This window comes from Triturus cristatus, chromosome 4_2, assembly GCF_964204655.1.
Source record: "Triturus cristatus chromosome 4_2, aTriCri1.1, whole genome shotgun sequence".
Taxonomy (NCBI): Eukaryota; Metazoa; Chordata; class Amphibia; order Caudata; family Salamandridae; genus Triturus; species Triturus cristatus.
The window spans coordinates 250,599,921-250,620,379 of NC_140586.1; the positions used below are offsets into that span (position 1 = coordinate 250,599,921).

The 20,459-nt window shown below is 42.1% G+C and overlaps 1 protein-coding gene across 1 annotated transcript in view; it reads right to left on the reverse strand.

Annotated features, from left to right (window-relative positions):
• Positions 1-20,459, reverse strand: part of LOC146833576 (cytochrome P450 2D17-like) — a 227,833-nt gene that overhangs the window by 145,727 nt on the left and 61,647 nt on the right. The window contains exons 3-4 of the mRNA XM_085601433.1: positions 14,152-14,304; positions 4,412-4,572 (exon numbers count right to left, since the gene is read on the reverse strand). Of these exons, the coding sequence (XP_085457559.1) occupies positions 4,412-4,572; positions 14,152-14,304 (314 nt within the window). The remainder of the gene's footprint in view (positions 1-4,411; positions 4,573-14,151; positions 14,305-20,459) is intronic.

The following is a 20,459-nucleotide window of genomic DNA, read 5'->3' on the forward strand; positions in this document are numbered from 1 at the left end:
CCTATCCCATTCTCCCAGTCCCCCTCCCCCTCCCACCCTCCTTCTCCCCCCCCCTCCCCCTCGTGAATTAACCTTGGCCTTTCTTCTTTTCTCCATAGAATATTTCTACTATCACAATTTGCCCTCTCCTGGAATATGACTTTAATTACCTTTTCCAGGTAACTTTGTTTAATTTTGTTTCCGTGTTTATCTCTGTCTTTTTGATTTCTCAAGTTTCGCTCGCCATACTCACCTTTTCTATAAACCTTTACTAAATAATTTTTCTTCTTTTCATTGCTCTGAACTTTTCACTAGTTCTTACAGGTTATTCATATCACTCTCTTCTTTTCTCCAACCACCCCCCCCCCCCCTTTGATTCTTTCTGTCCCCTTGCTCGTGTATACTTAATTAATGTGCCAATATCACTATTCATTTTGGCTCCTGAATTGGTCTCTTCCAATTTAATTTTAGTATTCGGGTTCGCACACATAGATTAGTTCCTCTCCTTTGTTTCTTTCTTATCCTTTTGGCCTTTTTCCTTTCTCACACCCCTTTACAATTTCTTGTACAGCACCGTTTGAATTTTGCAACCCAGTCCTAATGATGATCCCAATTCAACCGGATCGAAACGCCGTCGACACCTCAGCTCAATTGATGGCTTTATGGTTCTCTAAAATGAATATGTAATCATTTTTATTGTCACAAATTGAACTTAGAACCCTTGAATTTAGTGTTCAACCATTCACTTTCACTTCACTTTGCGCCGTCCCCTGCTGTTCGCACCTTGTCACTTGCGTCGCCGTTTTCGTGTCACGTACACTTTAAGCACCAAGTACAAGTCCGGGTTGTCTTTATGTTACATTGAATTTTCGTGCAGTGCTGTTACACCTGTTCCATTATTCCTCTTAATTAAGTTGTTGTATGTCCCTTTGAATCTAATTAATCTAATACATTATAACTTTTTCTACAACTTTCTTATTCAGAGTCTTCCTTATCTCAACTGTAATGTTGTATACATGCATTTCACTTGTCTAGTTTGAATGATACCAGTTGAGATTACTTGTTGTTCCTTACACCCCTCACATAGCGCACTGCTCATTATTTCCTTTCTACATCCGATATTTTATACCTTCATACACTGTATATACACCCATGTGCTTTCCCATATTAGTTCATTATGATGACGCTTTAGTGCTCTGTAATTGTATCTTGAGACATTCTTCAATGATGTGAATTTTTGGCAGCGTGTTTACTTGTCTGTTATATATGAAAAACAATAAAGACAATCTTAAAAAAGAAAAGTGTGCATCTGTACACATGAATGTAAAAAAGAAAAATTTTCATTCAACTGTTCTCTGGTTCATGGCACCTAATGCACGGAACTCAACAGGATTGAACACTGAGGGGATCATTGGCTGTTCTGTAAAATGGTGCATGCTCCCTAAAGCTTGAATGCACTGTTCGGGCAAACTTGCAGTTCCCATCCCATTGAGATGCAGGAAATGGCGGAGACCACCAAAGGAATGCCTGGTGGTAGTGGCAGTCATCCTGGATTATTTGGAGTGGGGTGACCATCACCCATTTTCCTTCATGGGACTCCAATGCAAGACATAGCAGTCTTTGAAAGAGAAAATACACAATGGTCCCCCAGGCCTGGGAGTAAACTCCCTGTTTATTGTGTAATCCTAATTTTATTCTGCATGGACAAACATTGGGTTTTGGAGTTTGTTCTTTCAGAGTGGGTGCCTCAACCATGGCACCCTCTCATCAAAGATTCATTGCCTTCCATGAAGCCACTTTAAAGGTAGCTCCACTGATAGCACAGAAATTCCCAATTCCCACTATGCCAGAGTGGATCTCTAAATATGGCATGTGGTTCTTCATCTGCGGAGCAGAGGCCATAGCCTCCTCTGAACTTGCGGCTAGTAAGCCACATCAGAATTCAAATGAGGCTGAAAGTCTGCCCTGCTAGGATTTGAATTTGGGATTTGCAGACAGAGCACATCTGCCCGCACCAAATTTTCAGTACACCGCCTAATGTCTCCTTTAATGACGTGAGCCAGCATTTTCAGCTATGGAGGCACACTTTGTAAGAATACATTTAAAACCCTGTACTAGCAGGAATTGAAAGTTCTAGTGAAAATGCTTGAATTCCAAAGCTGCACAAATGTACTCAATGCTGACTACTTGTGGCGTCTTGGGTTTGTGAGTTGGAACACTCTAGGCTGAAGGTGGAACTGCGGATTTTGGAACACTGGGGCAAGTACTCAGTCAGAATTTGTTATTCGGTCAGTTTATGACCATAAAAGAGCAGAAAATTCTCATAGCATAGCCCCAAGACTACATCATTAGAAACACATAAAACAGATATTGATCATAATACACAAATGGAGTTTTAAAACTGACCTATAGCAATCCTAAAAGGAGCATTAAAACAAAATATATATCTAGAACATTTTCAATGTGAATGATAATCAAAAGTTACAATTAAAAAGATATATATCTAATATCCTGCTACAAGTCGTTTATATTTTATGCTCCAATTGCATAATTCTCTAACTTTTAAAGCAGATAAGATCTATTTTTAAACAAAAAAATATAAAGCAGGTGAATTTTAACGTAAAAAAGCTAAACTTCTTGATGTTTACTAAAATTCATTGCACGTAAAATAGGGCATAAAAAGCGAGATCTTAAAGTGCTATACAACATGCAAAAAAGAATAAAGTGCTTTGTTGATTGAGTGAACACTCCGTCACGTTGGCAACATGGCAAGGAAGAAAACCAGGTGCCTGTGTGTAGGAAGGCAACCAAAAAGTGGATCGTACATAATCTCAAAAGAGTAAGGTAAAATCTTAATTCCAGTGTCTTAATCCAGGAAAGGGAAGGTTCCATGCCCGGAATAGTTGTCAGAGGAACATATTGGGCAATGGAAACCATATTGAGAGAATGTATAATTCTCTTTCTCCTTCCAGACGTAAAACCTGGATTTTACCACCTCCTTCTCATGACTATCAATAATGCAAGGGGTGTCAAAAAATGGACTTAGACCTAGGTCACCAGGCGAGTTCTTGACATATGATAGCCATGGAATGGCTGACATGTTGCTTAAATTAGGACAGTCCCCTATTATTTTGTGTGAAAAACCCATCTCAGGAGCAGACCATATTTTGATCCAAAGTAAAAATGGGTGCCAAACGTACACCATCTTCAGGATAGCCTAGGCCCAGTTCTTGGTGTAAAATAAACCCTGTCCCATGTGTGTCGACAAAATGGCATTTCTTCTTATATAATGTTAACATCTCATTAAAAGGTTTGTGGCCTAGTTTTGGGCAAAACTAACAATTGCTTCCCCGGAAGTTGCAATCTTATGTGATCTTTGGGCAACTAGCCGGTTTCAAGTCAGATTTGCATCCAACAAAATAGTTACAACTAAAGATCTTGGTAATAAGGGGCCTCGCGATATAAAAACATTTAGAGCTAGTATTTCTTGGGCCACAAGTCAAAATAAACGACTTCTAAATTTATCTGTACATTTAGGCTCCTCATAAAATTATTAAAACCGTCTTAAAGAGCCTGCAGCCCACTTGCAGTACGAGCAATAAGAACCGCGTCGTCCATGTAGAGAAATACTGGGGCAAGTATTTTCTCTGAAGATGGTACTGTGTATTGTAACATTTGGTCTTCAGTGGTAAAAGCTGATCCAGGCAGGCAGCAGCTCATTCCTCCTATCATACAGCTATTCCAACCTTACAACTTACTTCAAATGTCTTGGTACAATTACTTTACCAGGAATTAGCCACAGGTTAAAAGGCGATATACGGAGAATCTTTTCTGATTGTTCTAGATTTCAATTCTTTCAGAAGTTAGACCAATAGTGAAACAAAGTGCATTTCACTGTAATGTCTTCACCAGATGCTTTGAGATAGCTGCAATGTGTGATAGTAAAATATAATGAAAAAAAATGAGATTAGAAGAGCATGGATGGACTCAAGAAGAGTACCAAGTGTGATCCTCCTTGCTCTAATCTCTGAGGTACCCCGCTACACCCTCAAGTGTGAGCTGAGACAAGTATACGTTTCAAAAAGCATAAAGAAGATATGTATTCACTGTGGATCACATCATTTTCTGCAGGCAATCATTGCCATTACAGTGGTCCCAGAATGACATTTGTTCGAAACTCTGTAAAAATATCTAATTGAGCAGTTCTTTAGCTGGCCAAGTAATACAGAAGCCCTTCAATCAAAAGTAGAGTTGCTGTCTGATGGATAAATGCAGAAACATTGGAGAACGCGAGAAAGCAGTCGAGCGTTCCCTCTTGCATTCCAGTGCCTAAGAATCATGTTGAGATCATGACATTTGTTAGGTATTTTTTGTAATTTGTTACTTCAGACAATCAAATGATAGCACTGTCTGGCCGATGTGCCTGTACTACCTGAGGGAGGAGTCCCTGCCCAGTCTCCAAACTCTCATCCAAGACATGCAGCATCTTTTGGAACTTTTCATCATCATACTCAAATCGATCCCCGAAGACGATGGAGCATATTACATTACTCACTGCATTGTTTATAAGAAAATGTGGGTCAAAGGGGCAACCTGAGGAGAAAGGAACAAGAGATGATAAAACTTATTGTTATTATATTCTAAGTACAATGTAAGTGTTAACATATCGCCTCTTTACACTCGTCAACATAACACATCCAATTTTTTTTCATATGTCATTAGAGGAGATTGGTTGATTTGAGAAGTGGCAGCTGATAAAACGTTCAGTCTGGTGTGGCTTATTCACAACTATAGTATTGTTCAGTGTGAGAGAAGCAAATGAACCTACCACTGGCCCAACGTGCTTGTTGGCCAAGGACATGGACAGAGCTAGCGAAAGGATAATTATTTTATGTTTCGAAAGAGCAGTGCAGGGATAAGCAGGATAAGGGTGAGAGAAGGTGGGGCAGTAATTGGCGAGGTGACCAAAGTGCCCTTACCCAGTCACATTTCCGCCCCTCACAGTGATAGGTTGTGCACATGACCACACAACTTCTACAGCAGGAAGGTGAATACTGGACTTTGGATATTGTGTCCAAGTGATAGCCTGGTCTACCAGGCAAGCAGAAAGTGAAGGAAGGGTAGGTGGTGACTGTGGGTTGTTGGGGTGAAGACAATACAAGAGTAGATTGGAACACAACATAATCCCAATGGCAGTAAGGCCTTTTCAAAGTTAGATTTCTTCATTGTGGTTCAGTGTCGAGGTGACAGTACTAGACAGGGAAGTGGGCAGATTGGGAATGCTGTTTGTAGGAATGGGAGTTATGCTGAGGCAGGGCACTGAAGCAGACATTTAGGGCCCGATTTAGTACTTGGCAGGCAATCCACCAGCCCGCGTCGGTTGAGAGCATGCCAACAAGCAGGCGGCATCCCGACAGCCCTATTATGATTTCACAGACGAGCTGGCGGCTTTGTTGTAGCGATGCAAGGCTGCGGCATGCATTGGCTTATAGGAGCCTGCAGCACATGCCACATTTCCTTCTTACTCTTTTCACATTCTTCCTATATCCTCTTGGGTCTTCCCCTTCTACGATTAATCAGTCAGCTCACTTGCATATCGAATACAGACCTCATAAATGAGACAACTAAATGCTGTTTCAAGGATTTATCCAACTAGATGGGGTTTTAAAGCCTTCCCTCAGGCAGGGCATTTCACCAAGCATACAAAACCTACATCCAGCTTTTTTTTGCTGTTTTTTTCGGTGGTTAGCAGGTATTTCCCTGTGCATCAAAGATGCCTTGGTGGGTAATGCATAGGAAAACTTTGCTTAAGGTATAATGGGGTGCCACTGAGCAATGCCTTATCTGGAACAGTCATGGTCTTGAAGTGTAGGCAAAAGCTGACAGGGAGTGATGTGCCTTTTCCTCAATAAGGAGGAAATCTGAGTAGAATTCGGGAAACTGAAGCTAGCACATATTCAGTTTCTCCGATAATACTCCAACTATATTTTTTCTTTACCCCAATCATCTACTCATGGCTTTATCCGTTTACCTCTAACAATAGCCAGCCCTATATATCCACCCCCTCCTATTCAGTTGTTTATCTTCCTACTGCTTGTAGCCTTGTAAGTCCACTTCTAGCCCCATGCTTATATCCTTGTACCTCTACCCGAAACGAAACCCTAGTATATCCACCCCTACCTATTCCGTTATTTCTCTACCTACTGCCTGTAGCCTTGTAAATCCACTCCTAGCCCCATGCTTATATCCTTGTACCTCTACCCATACTAAAACCAAAGTACATCTACCCATACCTATCCCCTTGTTTTTCTGCCTACTGACTGTAGCTTTGTATCTCCACTCCTACTTATAACGTACTACCACTATTTGTACCTTTGTACCTCTACAATTGCATATACCCCAGTACCTCTACTCATAACTTTGTATGTCCTCACTATACCGCTGCCATTTCAATTGTTTCTCTACCCACTGCTTGCATCATTGTACCTTTATCCTAGAACAATACTATATTTCCTCTGCCGCTACCTATACCACTTATACCTCCACAGCTGCCTATACTCTAGTACTTCTATCCCACTAATATATTCATACCTCGAATCCTACCACCTCGCCCCAACCTAGTACCTTAATCCCAGCCTATACTCTTTTACTCCTACGTATACCCTGGCACCTCCACCTCTGCCTATCCCCTAGTCGCTCTAGTATTACATTTACTTTAATACCTACACTTCTACCTTAGTTTATTTACTCTATGCCTGTATCCTTGAATCTCTAGCCCAATCAATACCCTACTTCAAGGCACAGATCTAGGACATTTGCTAAGATGAGGCCTACAAAACAAAATCACAGCTCACATCCTTAAAAAGGAATCTGAAAACAAGTCTTTTCCGAAAGGCTTGCTAGATACCACAGGGCTCAACCACCCTTTATCTAGTGGAGTAAGCTCTCCACTATTTCCATTATTTCTCCACTAGCTCCATTATATCTTCTGGGCATCAAGTATTGATTTAATGCATGTATCTTGTTGACTCTCTGCAACCTTTGACCAAGTGTGAGAAGTCCTGTCTGAAAACTCTTAAGGGCCTAATACTACAAAGTGACTCTATGCTATAAGCCAGTGTTTTACAAATCAATAAAACAACAAATTGTATAAAAGGGATATGGGAATACAACACAAAAGCAGTTTCACATTCCAGGCCTTAGGTAGTAAGGCACCAGACACAGACAAGCTTACCTACCTACATTTTGATCTATGGCACTTTTTATACATATACAGGGCATATAAGCTGACAGTCATAGGTTCTCTGAGGAGGGGGAGCAACCTAGAACTGAAAACAGGCCAAGCCAGCATATGAGCTCATTGGGTGCGGAACTTGCTGAACATCAGATTCTAGTCACTGATCCTAATCTAAGATCGTGGCTCCACCTCTAATCATAGATGGCAGCTCACTTTCCTCCTTGAAAACGCCAGCTCAGTTGGAGTGAATTACCAAGTTCTGAGTCTCATCAAAAGGCCTTCTGTGAAACAGGAAGTTGCCCTACAATCCTGGATGATGCTACTTACTGTGGATCTCTAGACCTCTGAAGCTACAAATCCTGCACACACCTGTGGGCAAGATATTGCTTTTGTTTCCTTTGCTTTGCCCTATTTTATCACCTGTCATTTTTAAGTCTTGCCTAAAGACAGCTTCAGATCTTGTTGATGAAAACCTATCGGCTACAATACAATATACACAATGGCCTTTGAGTCAGCTCTTTAGTCATGGCTAGATGGCATTTGTGCCTGCCTCAGTTCCCTGCTCCTTATTCAATGCTTTTCCTGCCTATTCCTTTGTTTGTCCTTACCACTTGAACATCGCTTCTTTACCTTTCATTTTGATTGATGAGAGACTGGGAATTCATGAATATGGTCACTGAGACAAAGAGTCTTTGGGTGGTTATTTAGCGCATGTGATAGGCTATAGTCATGGAGGCCTGAAGCTCACACCCCATTCAAGGTTTAGACTTCCCACATCACAGTATTATACAGCTGTTGCACAAAAGACCCTACTCTCTTTGCAGCTGTACTATCCCCACCACATTTTCTTTCCTCGTTAGACTTTCCTTGTGATTGTCATTCGACAGCCTGTGAAACCTCTAATCATGAAGGACCCCTCGAAATATAAATGTGTGCCTCTGAACGTCACCCTTCTCATAGGCCTTGCAGGAGTAGAGCCTAAAGGGGTCTCTCGCATGCATTAATCTCAAGGGGTTATCCCCCACCCCCTTGACACGTTCAGCACAAGCCCAGGCTGCTGTCAGCATATTCTCGTTCTTGGGGAGCCAGGTGATAGTCTGAGGTGTCACGTCTCTCCTCGACATGTAAATGTATTCCAGAGGCTTTGGCTAGGGAGGGCCCTCTAGCATGCAGTAAATGCACCTGATCATAGGCTTACCCAGAGCCGAATATGAATGTTTACTTTAGTGTATGAAAGGGATTTGCAAGTCTGAGAGCGAGAGCTGGCCAAAGCGGACAACAATTTCCTCATGTTTTCTTCCTCCGCTGTTCTTTGTTTCTGGGAACATCCAAGTGTGAATATATACAGTTTCCCACAAGAGAGTTGTACCTGGTCTCTGCACATACACAGAGGACCAAACACTGCATTCTTGGGAGACAGAAACAGAGTACTCTCTGCTGTTTGCGAATATCTACTTAATGTCTACTTAAGCCCCTTAAACGTCGCAGCCGGGATATAGTTGGGTTGCTGAGAGCTTGACTGCAGGTGAAGTGGAGTGGTAACTTCTTAGGAGGCCCACTCCTCCTTTGTTCATTGCTGCTGTGTGACAGCTAAGGGGCTACCGCAACTGGTTCACTAGCTAGCTAAACAGATCAAGAGATCCGCATGGTCTATTGCGACCACTGTGTACCTTTAGGCTTCCACATCCCTCACCCTGGACCAGGAGGCTGTGATGCACACACATGAACCCAGAGATACTGTTGCCTCATTTTGCAGGTACCTCAGACTTTGTTGTCAAGTTACTACTGTGTATGCCTTGTGGTCACGTTGTTGTGTATGTTAATAAACTTTTAGGATCAAGTTAAAGACATGCTACAAATATCCCCTTAGTCAGGAAGATAGTATTCTCCCCTTGTTACAGTATCCTGTGCGTTTCAGTTATTGTTAGCGGTATGAAAACATTGTGTTGCCATTTTGCTCTTTTGCAGGTCTAGACCTGTAGTATATCCACATCTCCCACCTCCCCCTCTATGTATAAGGACCCCCATCACCCTACTACCATCATTCTATGTTCCCTTTTTATGCTCTGGATAATCTCGTCACCACCGCTAGGCTCTCTACATAGCATGCACACTTGACTTGTCCACCCACCCTTATTCATTTTCTTCCACCGCTTTCTTTGTAGTATAGTTGACTTGTTTGCGATTCCTTCAAGTGAGTCAAAATCTTTGGTGTTGTATGTCTGGGATACATGGATCACAGATTATGGTACCGCGCTCTTCTACCTGATGCGACATGTGCCCCCACCCCCTCAGTATTGCAATAACGTATCTTCTGGGTGGCTCTGTACACTACCTTCTGGTGTATCTTCAATTGTTTATTTCTTTTACTTCACCTTGGTAACTACATTACACCTGTTTCAGAGTTAGATAACTCCTGTTCCTGAGGGGTTATGGCTGAAATTACTTTTGATATCTTATACTGTACCGGTCAGTACTGTACTGCAGTGCTCAATTAAAATGATTGTTTAAACAGAATAATGTTAAAGCTTTTGAATATTCATATAGTGCACAATGCGCATACCACCTTAAATGAAATGTCACCTTTGGTAACATTATATACATATATATATTTATTTTTTTTAGGACACCTTTGTATATCGAGTCCCATACAAAGAAATACTCGCACTTCAGGATCGTGGTCACAACAGATTGTTATATTTGTTTTAATGCCAACGCGTTTCAACCACAATGTCTTTTGTCAAGGGCTCCCGAGGCCCGAAACGCGTCATGCGTGGGTTGTGAGTTGCAATAAATATCCTACCTGAAGTCCAGCGGGGTCTGAGTTTCCTTCTTCGCCGCCACGGAGTGGAAGTAGTAGGAATTGGAACTTTTGATTGATATATATTGATATATATATATATATATATATATATATATATATATATTGGCTCCAAAGCTCACCCTTAAACTGCAGAACTCGTGACGGGTGCTGATTTCCGCTTAAACGTGAGGGCGAAATCACGGGAAAATATACAGCTGCAAAATGCGGAGCACTCACGGGACATATTTCAGTTGAATTTATTTCAGCAAATGCATTTCGGCGTCTAGCCTTCTTCAGTGCTTATCAACTTGACATTAGGCATTGCACATGTTTAAATACTTTGTAAAACGATCTCATTGGAGAGGCACACAATCACAGTCAGTGACGAAGGACAAACACAGTTCAAGGTCCCAATACCTCTTTCCTGGCTGCCATGTCAGCGTGTGTTTAAATACTTGCAACTTGATTGAAAGCATATCGTTTTTACATTTGAAAGTTCTCAGTCTCTCATAGATGCTTTTTAGATGAAAAAGTCAAATGTCACTTGCATGCTGCATGACTTATCCAGCCCCTCGAAATAAAACGGCCATTGTGCCTCCAATTGCCTGTGCCATGATGTTCTATTTCCGTCCCACGTCTGCCAGGGTCTCAAATGTTTCACCATCCTACAGGTTTCTGTATATATTACTTTAATCCTCCAATTAAATAATTGTCAGCCAGGCTGGTAGGATGCTTTTTCATTTTCTCCTCGGCGGTTCTAGCAGTAGTTAAATTTTGGCTCCAAAGCTCACCCTTAAACTGCAGAACTCGTGACGGGTGCTGATTTCCGCTTAAACGTGAGGGCGAAATCACGGGAAAATATACAGCTGCAAAATGCGGTAAAAACATTTGACTTTTTCATCTAAAAAGCATCTATGAGAGACTGAGAACTTTCAAATGTAAAAACGATATGCTTTCAATCAAGTTGCAAGTATTTAAACACACGCTGACATGGCAGCCAGGAAAGAGGTATTAGGACCTAGAACTGTGTTTGTCCTTCGTCACTGACTGTGATTGTGTGCCTCTCCAATGAGATCGTTTTACAAAGTATTTAAACATGTGCAATGCCTAATGTCAAGTTGATAAGCACTGAAGAAGGCTAGACGCCGAAATGCATTTGCTGAAATAAATTCAACTGAAATATGTCCCGTGAGTGCTCCGCATTTTGCAGCTGTATATATATATATATATATATATATATATATATATATATATATATATATATATATATATATAACCACATTTTGGTACCAATCAAGGAGCTATAATCTATTTGTTCAATAGAGATTTTTTCAGAAACGTGCTGCAAAACTCACGTTTGTCTTTAGTTTTAGCCCACCTAGTTGTTGCATCCCCTATAGTTTGCAAGGATTCATTTAAATATACATTGCCTTATCAGTGCATATGAAGTGTTAGGTATATATTTTTATGCATATATTTTTAGTTGTATTTCAATTATTGGGGTTTTATGTCACTTTATTCCGAAATAAACTGAAATTGTTGATGAGAAACGGAGGGAAGTTTGCATGTGAGTAATGATAACCAAGGACGGCTCTATCACATAGATGCTGGGGAGGATGTTCAAGTTCTTAAGGATGAGTGAGATTATTAAAGCTGGTAGCATATCTGTCAAGCAAGTTGATCGTCATGACATGAGCAGGCAGTAGGTGTGTGGACAAGGGTGTGTTGTAGGATGCAGCTTTGGTATAATTCTGAAAAGGTGTTGCTGGTTAGGTTGGTGGTGCTCTATGGTGGCCAAAGGCTGTAGACTTTCATGAGAGGATTAAATTAGGGCAGGTCCTTATTGGTGTAGAAGGTAATGTTCATCAGGGGATAATGTTCAAGCTGTTGCTGGAGAAATTGAGAAAGGCAGCATGTCCGGCCAGGGGCACGTGTAAAAACTGTTTCTGTTTTTGAGAGTGTTAAAGTATTTTGACTTCCAGGTTCTCTACATCCAGGGAGGTCATGAGGAGTTTTCAGGTATTCTGTGTAATCATGGAGTATTGGGGGTGGGGTTGGCAGTGTGCAGGAAGGAGCAAGGCTCAGTGACAATGTACATTGAGTGACTGACGAGCACTACAAATTGGTCTGTTGACGTGGATGTTGCTAGCAACCTCAAAGATGCCTAGAAATGGTGCATCTCCAAGAACTTTGATTGTTGTCAAGGACGCGATTTGTTGCAGATGTAAGAGGAAGTTGGTTCCAGCAACTGGGGCTTTGGTAAGAATAAGGTCAGCGTACAATGAACTGCAATAATCTAAGAAAGACTTAACTAAATCGTACCCTTCTAGAGTCCTGTTGGATGTTTGGAGACACTGGACGATGTGTTTGAATTTATTCGGATGAAAGGAGTCGCTGCTTACTACTGCACCGATATGATTTCTCATTCACATATTTTCCTCAAATATTACAGCATGATTTTTTTTTTACCTTCTCTCATCATCATCTCTATACATCCTCCCAAAACTAGTGTCCTAAGTACGTTACAGTTGCTATGATTAACTTTTCTTTTCTTGTTGGAATTCCCCGATGGCAAATGAATAATTAATATACTCATATACAGCCTCTAAACCCAGGTTCAACCATGCTTAAAGTGGTGTCTCATATGCCCAGACACTGCCAACATATCTCCAGATACTGACTTTCATGCACAGGTGTCCCCGGCAAATGCCTGGGCAAGCCTCATATGCACAGCCTACTAAACTGAGACTCAACCACCATAAACAAAGTGCCGTCACATACACACACACACACATTTACATCTGGCCACTACACTGAAGCAGTCGTCAAATGCCAAGGTAGAGTCCCATATGCCTATAATGTTGCCCAGGATTACCTATCGTAGTGGTTCCCAAACATTTTAGAATCACAACACACTTTTTAGAGCTACAAACTTTTGCAACCCACCTACCTTTAATGGATATGAGTGGGGGCAAGTTTATTTTTATGTAACTAGAGCATTGTATAGCAGCGTGTTATCATTTACAGACAACATATTTTCCATTGAAATGGCAACTAACTTTGCACAGAGGTACAGTTTTACTGATAAAACTAGCATTTTGTACTCAAAGGATACTGTGCAGAAATCGGGTTTCTGTGAACATGTATCATTTGTGTATCACCAGTAAAGTGTCTTGATATGTTTTGGTCCTGTTGAAATTTAAGGTATTTACATTTTATTGTGTGTTGCAAACAAATGGCATTCCAAGCTTTTCTTTTCACATCCACTGTACTCCAGCAAGATTGTCATATATTTTCACTTTAAAAACTCTCATTTACCAGGCAGAGATAGAAAAGTAAACCCCAATCCCATGTTAAAATAATAAGCAGCAATTTGTCAGAAGACATAGCCTGACATTTGAAATGTGTCTTTGAAGCAACAGCAAATGTGACAAGCTAATGCAGAATTTAAAGGCATCTTTATTTATTGCTCAGACTTTACTGGCCCACCAAAAATTGGCTCATAACCTACCAGTGGGCTGCGGCCCACAATTTAGGAAATGCTGACTTATAGTATGTCCTTGTACAGACACATATGCCACACACAGCCTAATATGTTGCCCAGATTTATATGCCATTGTACAGCCACATAGTCTACGGATATGTACAGCTTATTTTCCAGGCCTCTCCATCATATGTTTTGTTTCAGACCCTCATATGCCCAATTACTACTCCTATGCCTACACATAAACATAAGTGGACGTGCACACATACACAGGCACACACATGCACACACGTATAAATATACAGATAGACACAAACACCCACTATGCCCTGAAAGTCCTACCCATAGGTCGTTTATCATGAATTTAGTCTACAGAAACATGTACACGGCTGAATTTCCTGGGGCCTGTATTGAACAAGCAAAATACAGCAATGATCAAGAGCTGAAGGCAGCAGCACCCAGCTGTGCTATGCTGAAGGCTGAAAAATTCCCGTTCAGAATGAATGTTTCTTAAACTATGCAACTCACCCCTAAAGCACTGGTAAATCCCAAGAATGCTTAGTGCAATCCTTGCTTTAGAGACCAAACAGGAAATAGGAACACAATGAGTTTCCCTGAAAGTGGACGCATTTTGGAAGCATGACTTACCATCTTTGGTTTCAAAGGCTGCGCAGAGACAGATGGCCTCCTGGCTCACCCGCTCTTCCAGGGACTTCTTCCCCAGACCAAAGTTCCTCAGAGTGGAGATTGTGAACCTCCTAATGTCCTTCCATCCACGTCCATACCGTGCCATTACGACACCTGCAGAGTTTCAATTAAGACGAGTTAGGGTTCTTGTACGACTGCTCAGCAAGGCTCACTGGAGGTTGTTCATAAAAGGTTAACGAAAGGCAAATCAGAGGAAACAAAATGAGTTACAATTAGATTTAGGTCATGGCTAAGACTCATAAATTGGTTCAAACCTCAGAGTAGCATTTTCAGATTTTTCTTCAAAAACCTCCCAAAAAGTACTACTTTCATATTGTTCCTATTCCTCCATCTCCTCCAATGAATGATGCATTTGAGGACACAGAATGGATCATACTTTAATTCATTAGGCAAACTACATGGATACGTTTAAAATAATAAGAACTGTACTAGGGAAAGAACCTTTTGTTTACTTATAAGAAACCTGGAGCTTCTGAAGGGCTTGTCCTTTTTTGAAATTTTGGAGGCCTCTGATCAGGCACAAATTATGTCCATTTAAGGTAATAAAATAGCGTTAGATGTTACTGAACTATGTACACTTTGAGTGGCATTTACCTAACAGTATTCTATAAGCAGGTCCATAGTGGGGGTCAAGAATTGCTTCAAATACAGCACTATTTCTAGGAGCATTCAGATCTTTTATTCTTTATACCAAGTAAGAATGTTTTTAGCAGCCAAGACTCACATACTCCTCTACATTGTATCTGAATTTTGATGGAAAAATGTGTTTCTGCCCAGGTCGGTGTTATGAGCTACATCGTAATACTAGATCCTTGGGGCTTTTTCATGTACATATCTCACTAGTTAAAACTGGTGGAATATATCTGAGGAAAAGTGCCCAGAATGTGGGGGAAAACCAGCAGAAATCAGTGATCAAACATCAATTCTCACAATCATTTCCCATTTCAGTTTTCCCAGCACAGAGGTATCCCCTAGGGATTCTGCTCTGCCATACTATGAGTGGTCCAGTGTTGGTGGACCTGAAATTACAGGCTCAAAAACACCAGGCCCAGTTTTACAGGGTATGAATCCGAACCCAGTAAAGATGCGACTGGATAGGGCATACTGCATAAGAACCTACAGCACAGCTGCTTTGCTTCCTGACATCCAGACTGAACGCTTCCCTTGCTCCTTGTAGGACCCGTAGAGGGGCTCTAAACCTTAGAGTGCGTATCCAATCTCTCTTCAAACACACAACACAGAACTCAGACAGGGCAATAGCACCTGCTGAGTCCGCCAAGCACCATGTACTAACAATAACTAGAACTCACCACTGTCCCATGCACTGTGTTCTCACAAACTATGGGATTTGAGATGCCATAAGTGTTGTTATAAATGCTATGGTTTCAGATGGTATTAGTGAAGTAATATGAAAGGGTATAAGCAGTGCATGGTAGAGTGGCGAGTTGTCGTTATTGTTGTGTGGTCAGCAAGCTGAAAACAATCTGTATGGAGGAGCGCTAGTTATAAAAAGGTGGTGCATACGCCTAATGCTTGTGTCATTTAAGGTTTGGTTTGTAAAGAAAGAATAAATAACGTTTTACTACCTATAATTAAGTTTTAACCTTTGTTTTTTTCATTTTATATTATATACACATATAGCACAGTGACGAGCACCACTTTGTAGTAATATGCAACTAATGACCTTAGTGCCATTTGACAAATCTTGATGAAACTTTCCAAAAACAAAGTTCTTCTCCCTCAGCTCCTTCTTGAAATGTTTCAGGATGGTCTGTCAAGCGGGGGCTTAGAAAAACAGGTCATCTCAAATACTATTTTCCCCATGCAATTTCCATAGGGATTTTTGAACAGCGATAGAGAGAAAAATGGCTGAACAGAATAACATTAAATTTGGCAGAAAGCTAGATCTTTACTCAGAAAGCGTCTTTCTTTGAGGCTATGTAAATCTGTTTAGCTGATTTAGAGAAATTAGAGCTTAAAAAAAGAGTGATATCTAGTGATGCGGGACTACCGTGGGAAAAAACACATCAGAATGAAGCATTCGGATTCACTGGCTTCATGGGACTGTTCTTGTGACAGACAGCTCCGATTGGCTGGCTGCAATATGAGGAGAAATCTTGCGGCCCTCATTACAGGACTCGGGGCCCAGTCCAAGAGTCCTGAAAAAGTATTTAAAAACACATAGAAGTGGGCACTTAGCCCTCATGAGGGGCCGCCAACTGGGCAAAATGAAGATAGAAAGAATTTGTCATATCACAGCACCATGTGACTACTGTGGGAGCCAGAGTGTCTCCTGTGTGGTCCCGCGGGACTCCCACAGAAGCCAGCACTGAACCTGTGGTCCTTCGGGACCATAACAAAAGGAAGAAGGTGGAAGAGGGGTCCGTGGGCAGTTGGCTGCTCACAGGGGTTAGCCATACGCAGGTGGCTGGCTGCCCATGTGGGGCTCAGCGCTGGTCTAGGCCCTATGTTTAACCCTTTGCCAAGCGTGCCCTTTGGCCATGCACAGCAGAGAGTGGCCACAGATGTATTGTAAGAAGATGTTACTTAACATTAAAAAAACATAGAAATTCACTGAAGTAAGGCAAAAAGATATTAACTAAAGTTAAGAAAACCTTAGAAATTCAATGGAAAAAACAAAGGTTAAAATGGCTTTAGGCATAGGTCTTCTAATAAAAATATATAGACCTAAGTATTACTTGCACCACTCAGACGTACTGCTTATAACCTCACGTGTTACATCACTGATGACGAATAATCTATGGCGGTACCAGATATACTTATTTCAGTTAAGTATAAATCCTTCATGGAAAGCTTCACACTGATCCGTTGAGGGTAGCAAGAAAAATGAGAGGTCCCAATAGTGTGGTTTACCATGGTAATTCCCATAGGAAACATTGCTCTCCAAAACAAAAGAAGCTTAACAGATTTACACCAAATTTGGCAAAAAGTTAGTTTACTCAGGAAGCAAGCTTTTTGTAATTTGGTGTAAATCTGTTCAGGCTTTTTTTTCAGAAATTAGCATTTTAAGAGGAGCTTCGGTAATGCATGAACAGTTAACCCTCTGAAAAAGTTAGAGATATCTGAACAGTTGATGCAGAGATATGCTCTGATTTGCCCATTCCAAGTGGATAGAGGATCCTGATTGGCTGGCCACAACATGGAGAATATGTTGTGGCAGTCATTACAGTAGGGTCTAGAGTCATAAAATTACAAAGAAACAAATGAGCTCCTCTGAGCCAAAGAGCTCCTTTTAGTTTCATTTCCCAGGGGATCGCCACCTCCCAGGAAGAAGAGTGACCACTGCCAAACTCCGTATAATTTAATCTAAAAAACTCTGTTATGAATACTCTCAACTCTGCCAGCCAATAATGGTCTATCAAGAGACACCTACCAAACTGCCATCTAGGCCTTTCTCTAATGAGAGTTTTCAGATCTACCAGAAACAATATAACTGAATGGTCAGAAGAGGCATTTGCCCAAGTGTCAGAACCCTTAAATTTAACTGCCTGTGAAATAAAATGAAAAATCCAAATTATAATACGGTCTTAAAACGGTGTGAAAAGGATGTGTATGGGGTTGCACCTGGCCGACCCACCCACCAGGGACCTACTAAATGGAAATCGTTCGTTAAGGTAGAAAAAAAGTTTGTGTTTTTAGAGTTAAGCTGTTTTTTGCCCGATTTGTTGTGTCTAAGGTCAGATCCTGAATATATAATTTAAATCATCGCCCCCTAGGATCATCAATCCTTCTGCCCCCACTGTGAGGTTGTATAACTTTAGCAATGGATCTATCTCATCACTAACTGGGCCATAATATTCAATCAAATTCAGGGAAGTTGCCCAGGACTAAAACTTTTCGCCAAAGCCACCTTCCCATGACATCCCTGATAACATCTTTGACTTGCCATTTGATATCACTTGCCAAATAAATTGCATACACCCCTCCCGCATTGTGACCCCCGCCAAGGCAAAATATGCATAAAAGTACTTCTTCGGGATGTCAAGCTTTGGATTATTACTTCTGAAATGAGTCTCTTGTAGAAAAATAACTTCTGGATTGAATGAAGAGGCGCATCTCACCAAGCCCTCATATTTACGTCTTTTTGACAGAGGATGTGGAGCGGAGGCGGCAGATGACCCGAAGCGATCGATCATTCCTCGGGACGCCACAGTACACCGGACCTGCTCGGAAACATCGCCACACATAACCAGACATCTGAACTTTTGCTGCCGATGACGGTGCCAAGAAGATGATCTTTGATGCCTTAACTAGAAACTTCAGCCGGGCTGCTGTTCTCGCCGAGAATCAGTACAGGACCCCAAAATGGCGCCTTCACTGCACAGATGCTGAGAAGCTAAGAAGCTGAGCAAACTCGGTTCTGCCAGCGCACCGCCACTACCATCGCAACTGTTCTCCTGCCACAAACAGTTGGGCATATTGACACAAGGTACCCATAGCGTTATTTTAAAGCGGAGGAAACGTTGTTTGTTCCAGCGCGAGCTTGCCTGACCCAGATATGGCGGCAGAAATGTCTCTGCGAGGCGCGGCTCTGTCCGTAACCAAGACTGCCTTACATACGTGGTAGCGACGGCTGCTGGCAGGGGGTAGACACCAGAAGTGGCAGAAGTTTATGCCCAACAAGCTAATCAGCTGTGGCTCAGATGCGGGGGGTGCATCGGGTGAACTACACGTTGCTTCACCGGGTGAACTACACGTTGCTTCACGAGCTTGCCTGACCCTGACATGGCGACGGGAGTCAGACAATAGACCCGATCCTGAGAGAGCGATCATGGAGTGTAACAGCTACTTTACTTCGGAATACTCCCTCGGCACCAAGGCCAACAATTATCACCTGCTACCATAAGTAAATGCTATACCTGCACAACGAAGCATCTACAGCGATCTACACATCCCAACAGATCTTCCTGCTACAAGAAGGATACACTTTTTTTGTAGAAATATGTTCTACAAAATATTTTCTATATGTGTCCTATTTGATGGGGCTTTGGTACACAGGCAAAACGTAGAAGCGCGAGCCTGCTGCTGCTACTCCCTACCGGAGCAGTCCAGAGAGCTGTAATGCCTTACCCAAGTGTCCTACCTGAGTGGCTGTTGAGGACTGGGGCACCCTGGGAGATCCCGAGTAGCCCTTGGAGTGAGCGCTAATTCCCCCTGGAGTGAGCACCGATCCCGAGACTAAGGTAGTGATCAAGGTACCGTGTCTGTCTTTGACGATCAGCAGTTCTATGAGGCCTCATGATGACTGAGGAGGTTTGAGTCTACAATGCCTGACTTTACAAAGGAGCCATACCGCGCATTAAGGCGGTTAACCTCTCTGGACTACTGGAATTTGTGCCCTCTTCTTCCTCTTACACCGCTCTATCTTCAATCCTATTTTGTTGAATCAGTTCTGTTCTGAAGTAACAACCTGTTCCTAATTGCATCACTTCCCTGACCGCACATTAGTTGGGTATCTTCACCCGACCTCTGGAATATGTGCCCCCTTCTTCTACTTATACTTCTACTCATCACCGCTACCCTAGTCCCTTCTCATATCCCCACCACCCTCCTCCTCCTCATTCTCCCAACATGGCCACCACTTGAGTTAAGTCTGGAATTAACTGCTACAAAATCATTTACCCTCCTAACCTGACTAAAGCTTCAGCAAAACTATTCAAGCAAAACACCATTGAATGTTTCCCTGATTCCCTTTTTGTTGATCAATTCTACAATAGTCTTTATGGGAGGCTCAAACGATTTCATTTTTTTCACTCACGACATCCCCACCTGGTCCACCAGCTTATATAATTCCCTTAACGTCACCTCCTCCTCTTCTATCCCTCATGGGAAACAGCTAAAAATGTCCCCCTCTGCGTTTTTTTAACGGCTCCCTCACTACCTCACTCTATAACAACTGTACTGTCATGATCTAAGCTAAAGACACCTGTCTTTCTCACTTCGACCACCTCTTCCCTTCTTCCCTCCCCTTCGACTGGGTTCTCCCCTGACTCTTCTTCTAGCTCCACCCATTACTCCCTATCTCCTCCCTTGACCCCCCTACACTCCAATAGGTTGCACCCTCGGGAGGCACAGGTCAACCCTCTTCCCCCCTCCCCTGTTCCCTCCTCTCCCATTCCTCCCCCTCCACAGTGTGCCCCCCTCCCTCATCACATCAGCCTCTCCTTTAGCTAATATGCTCCCCGTCCAATCTGCACCGTCCCGGTATTCCACTTTTACCTCCTACC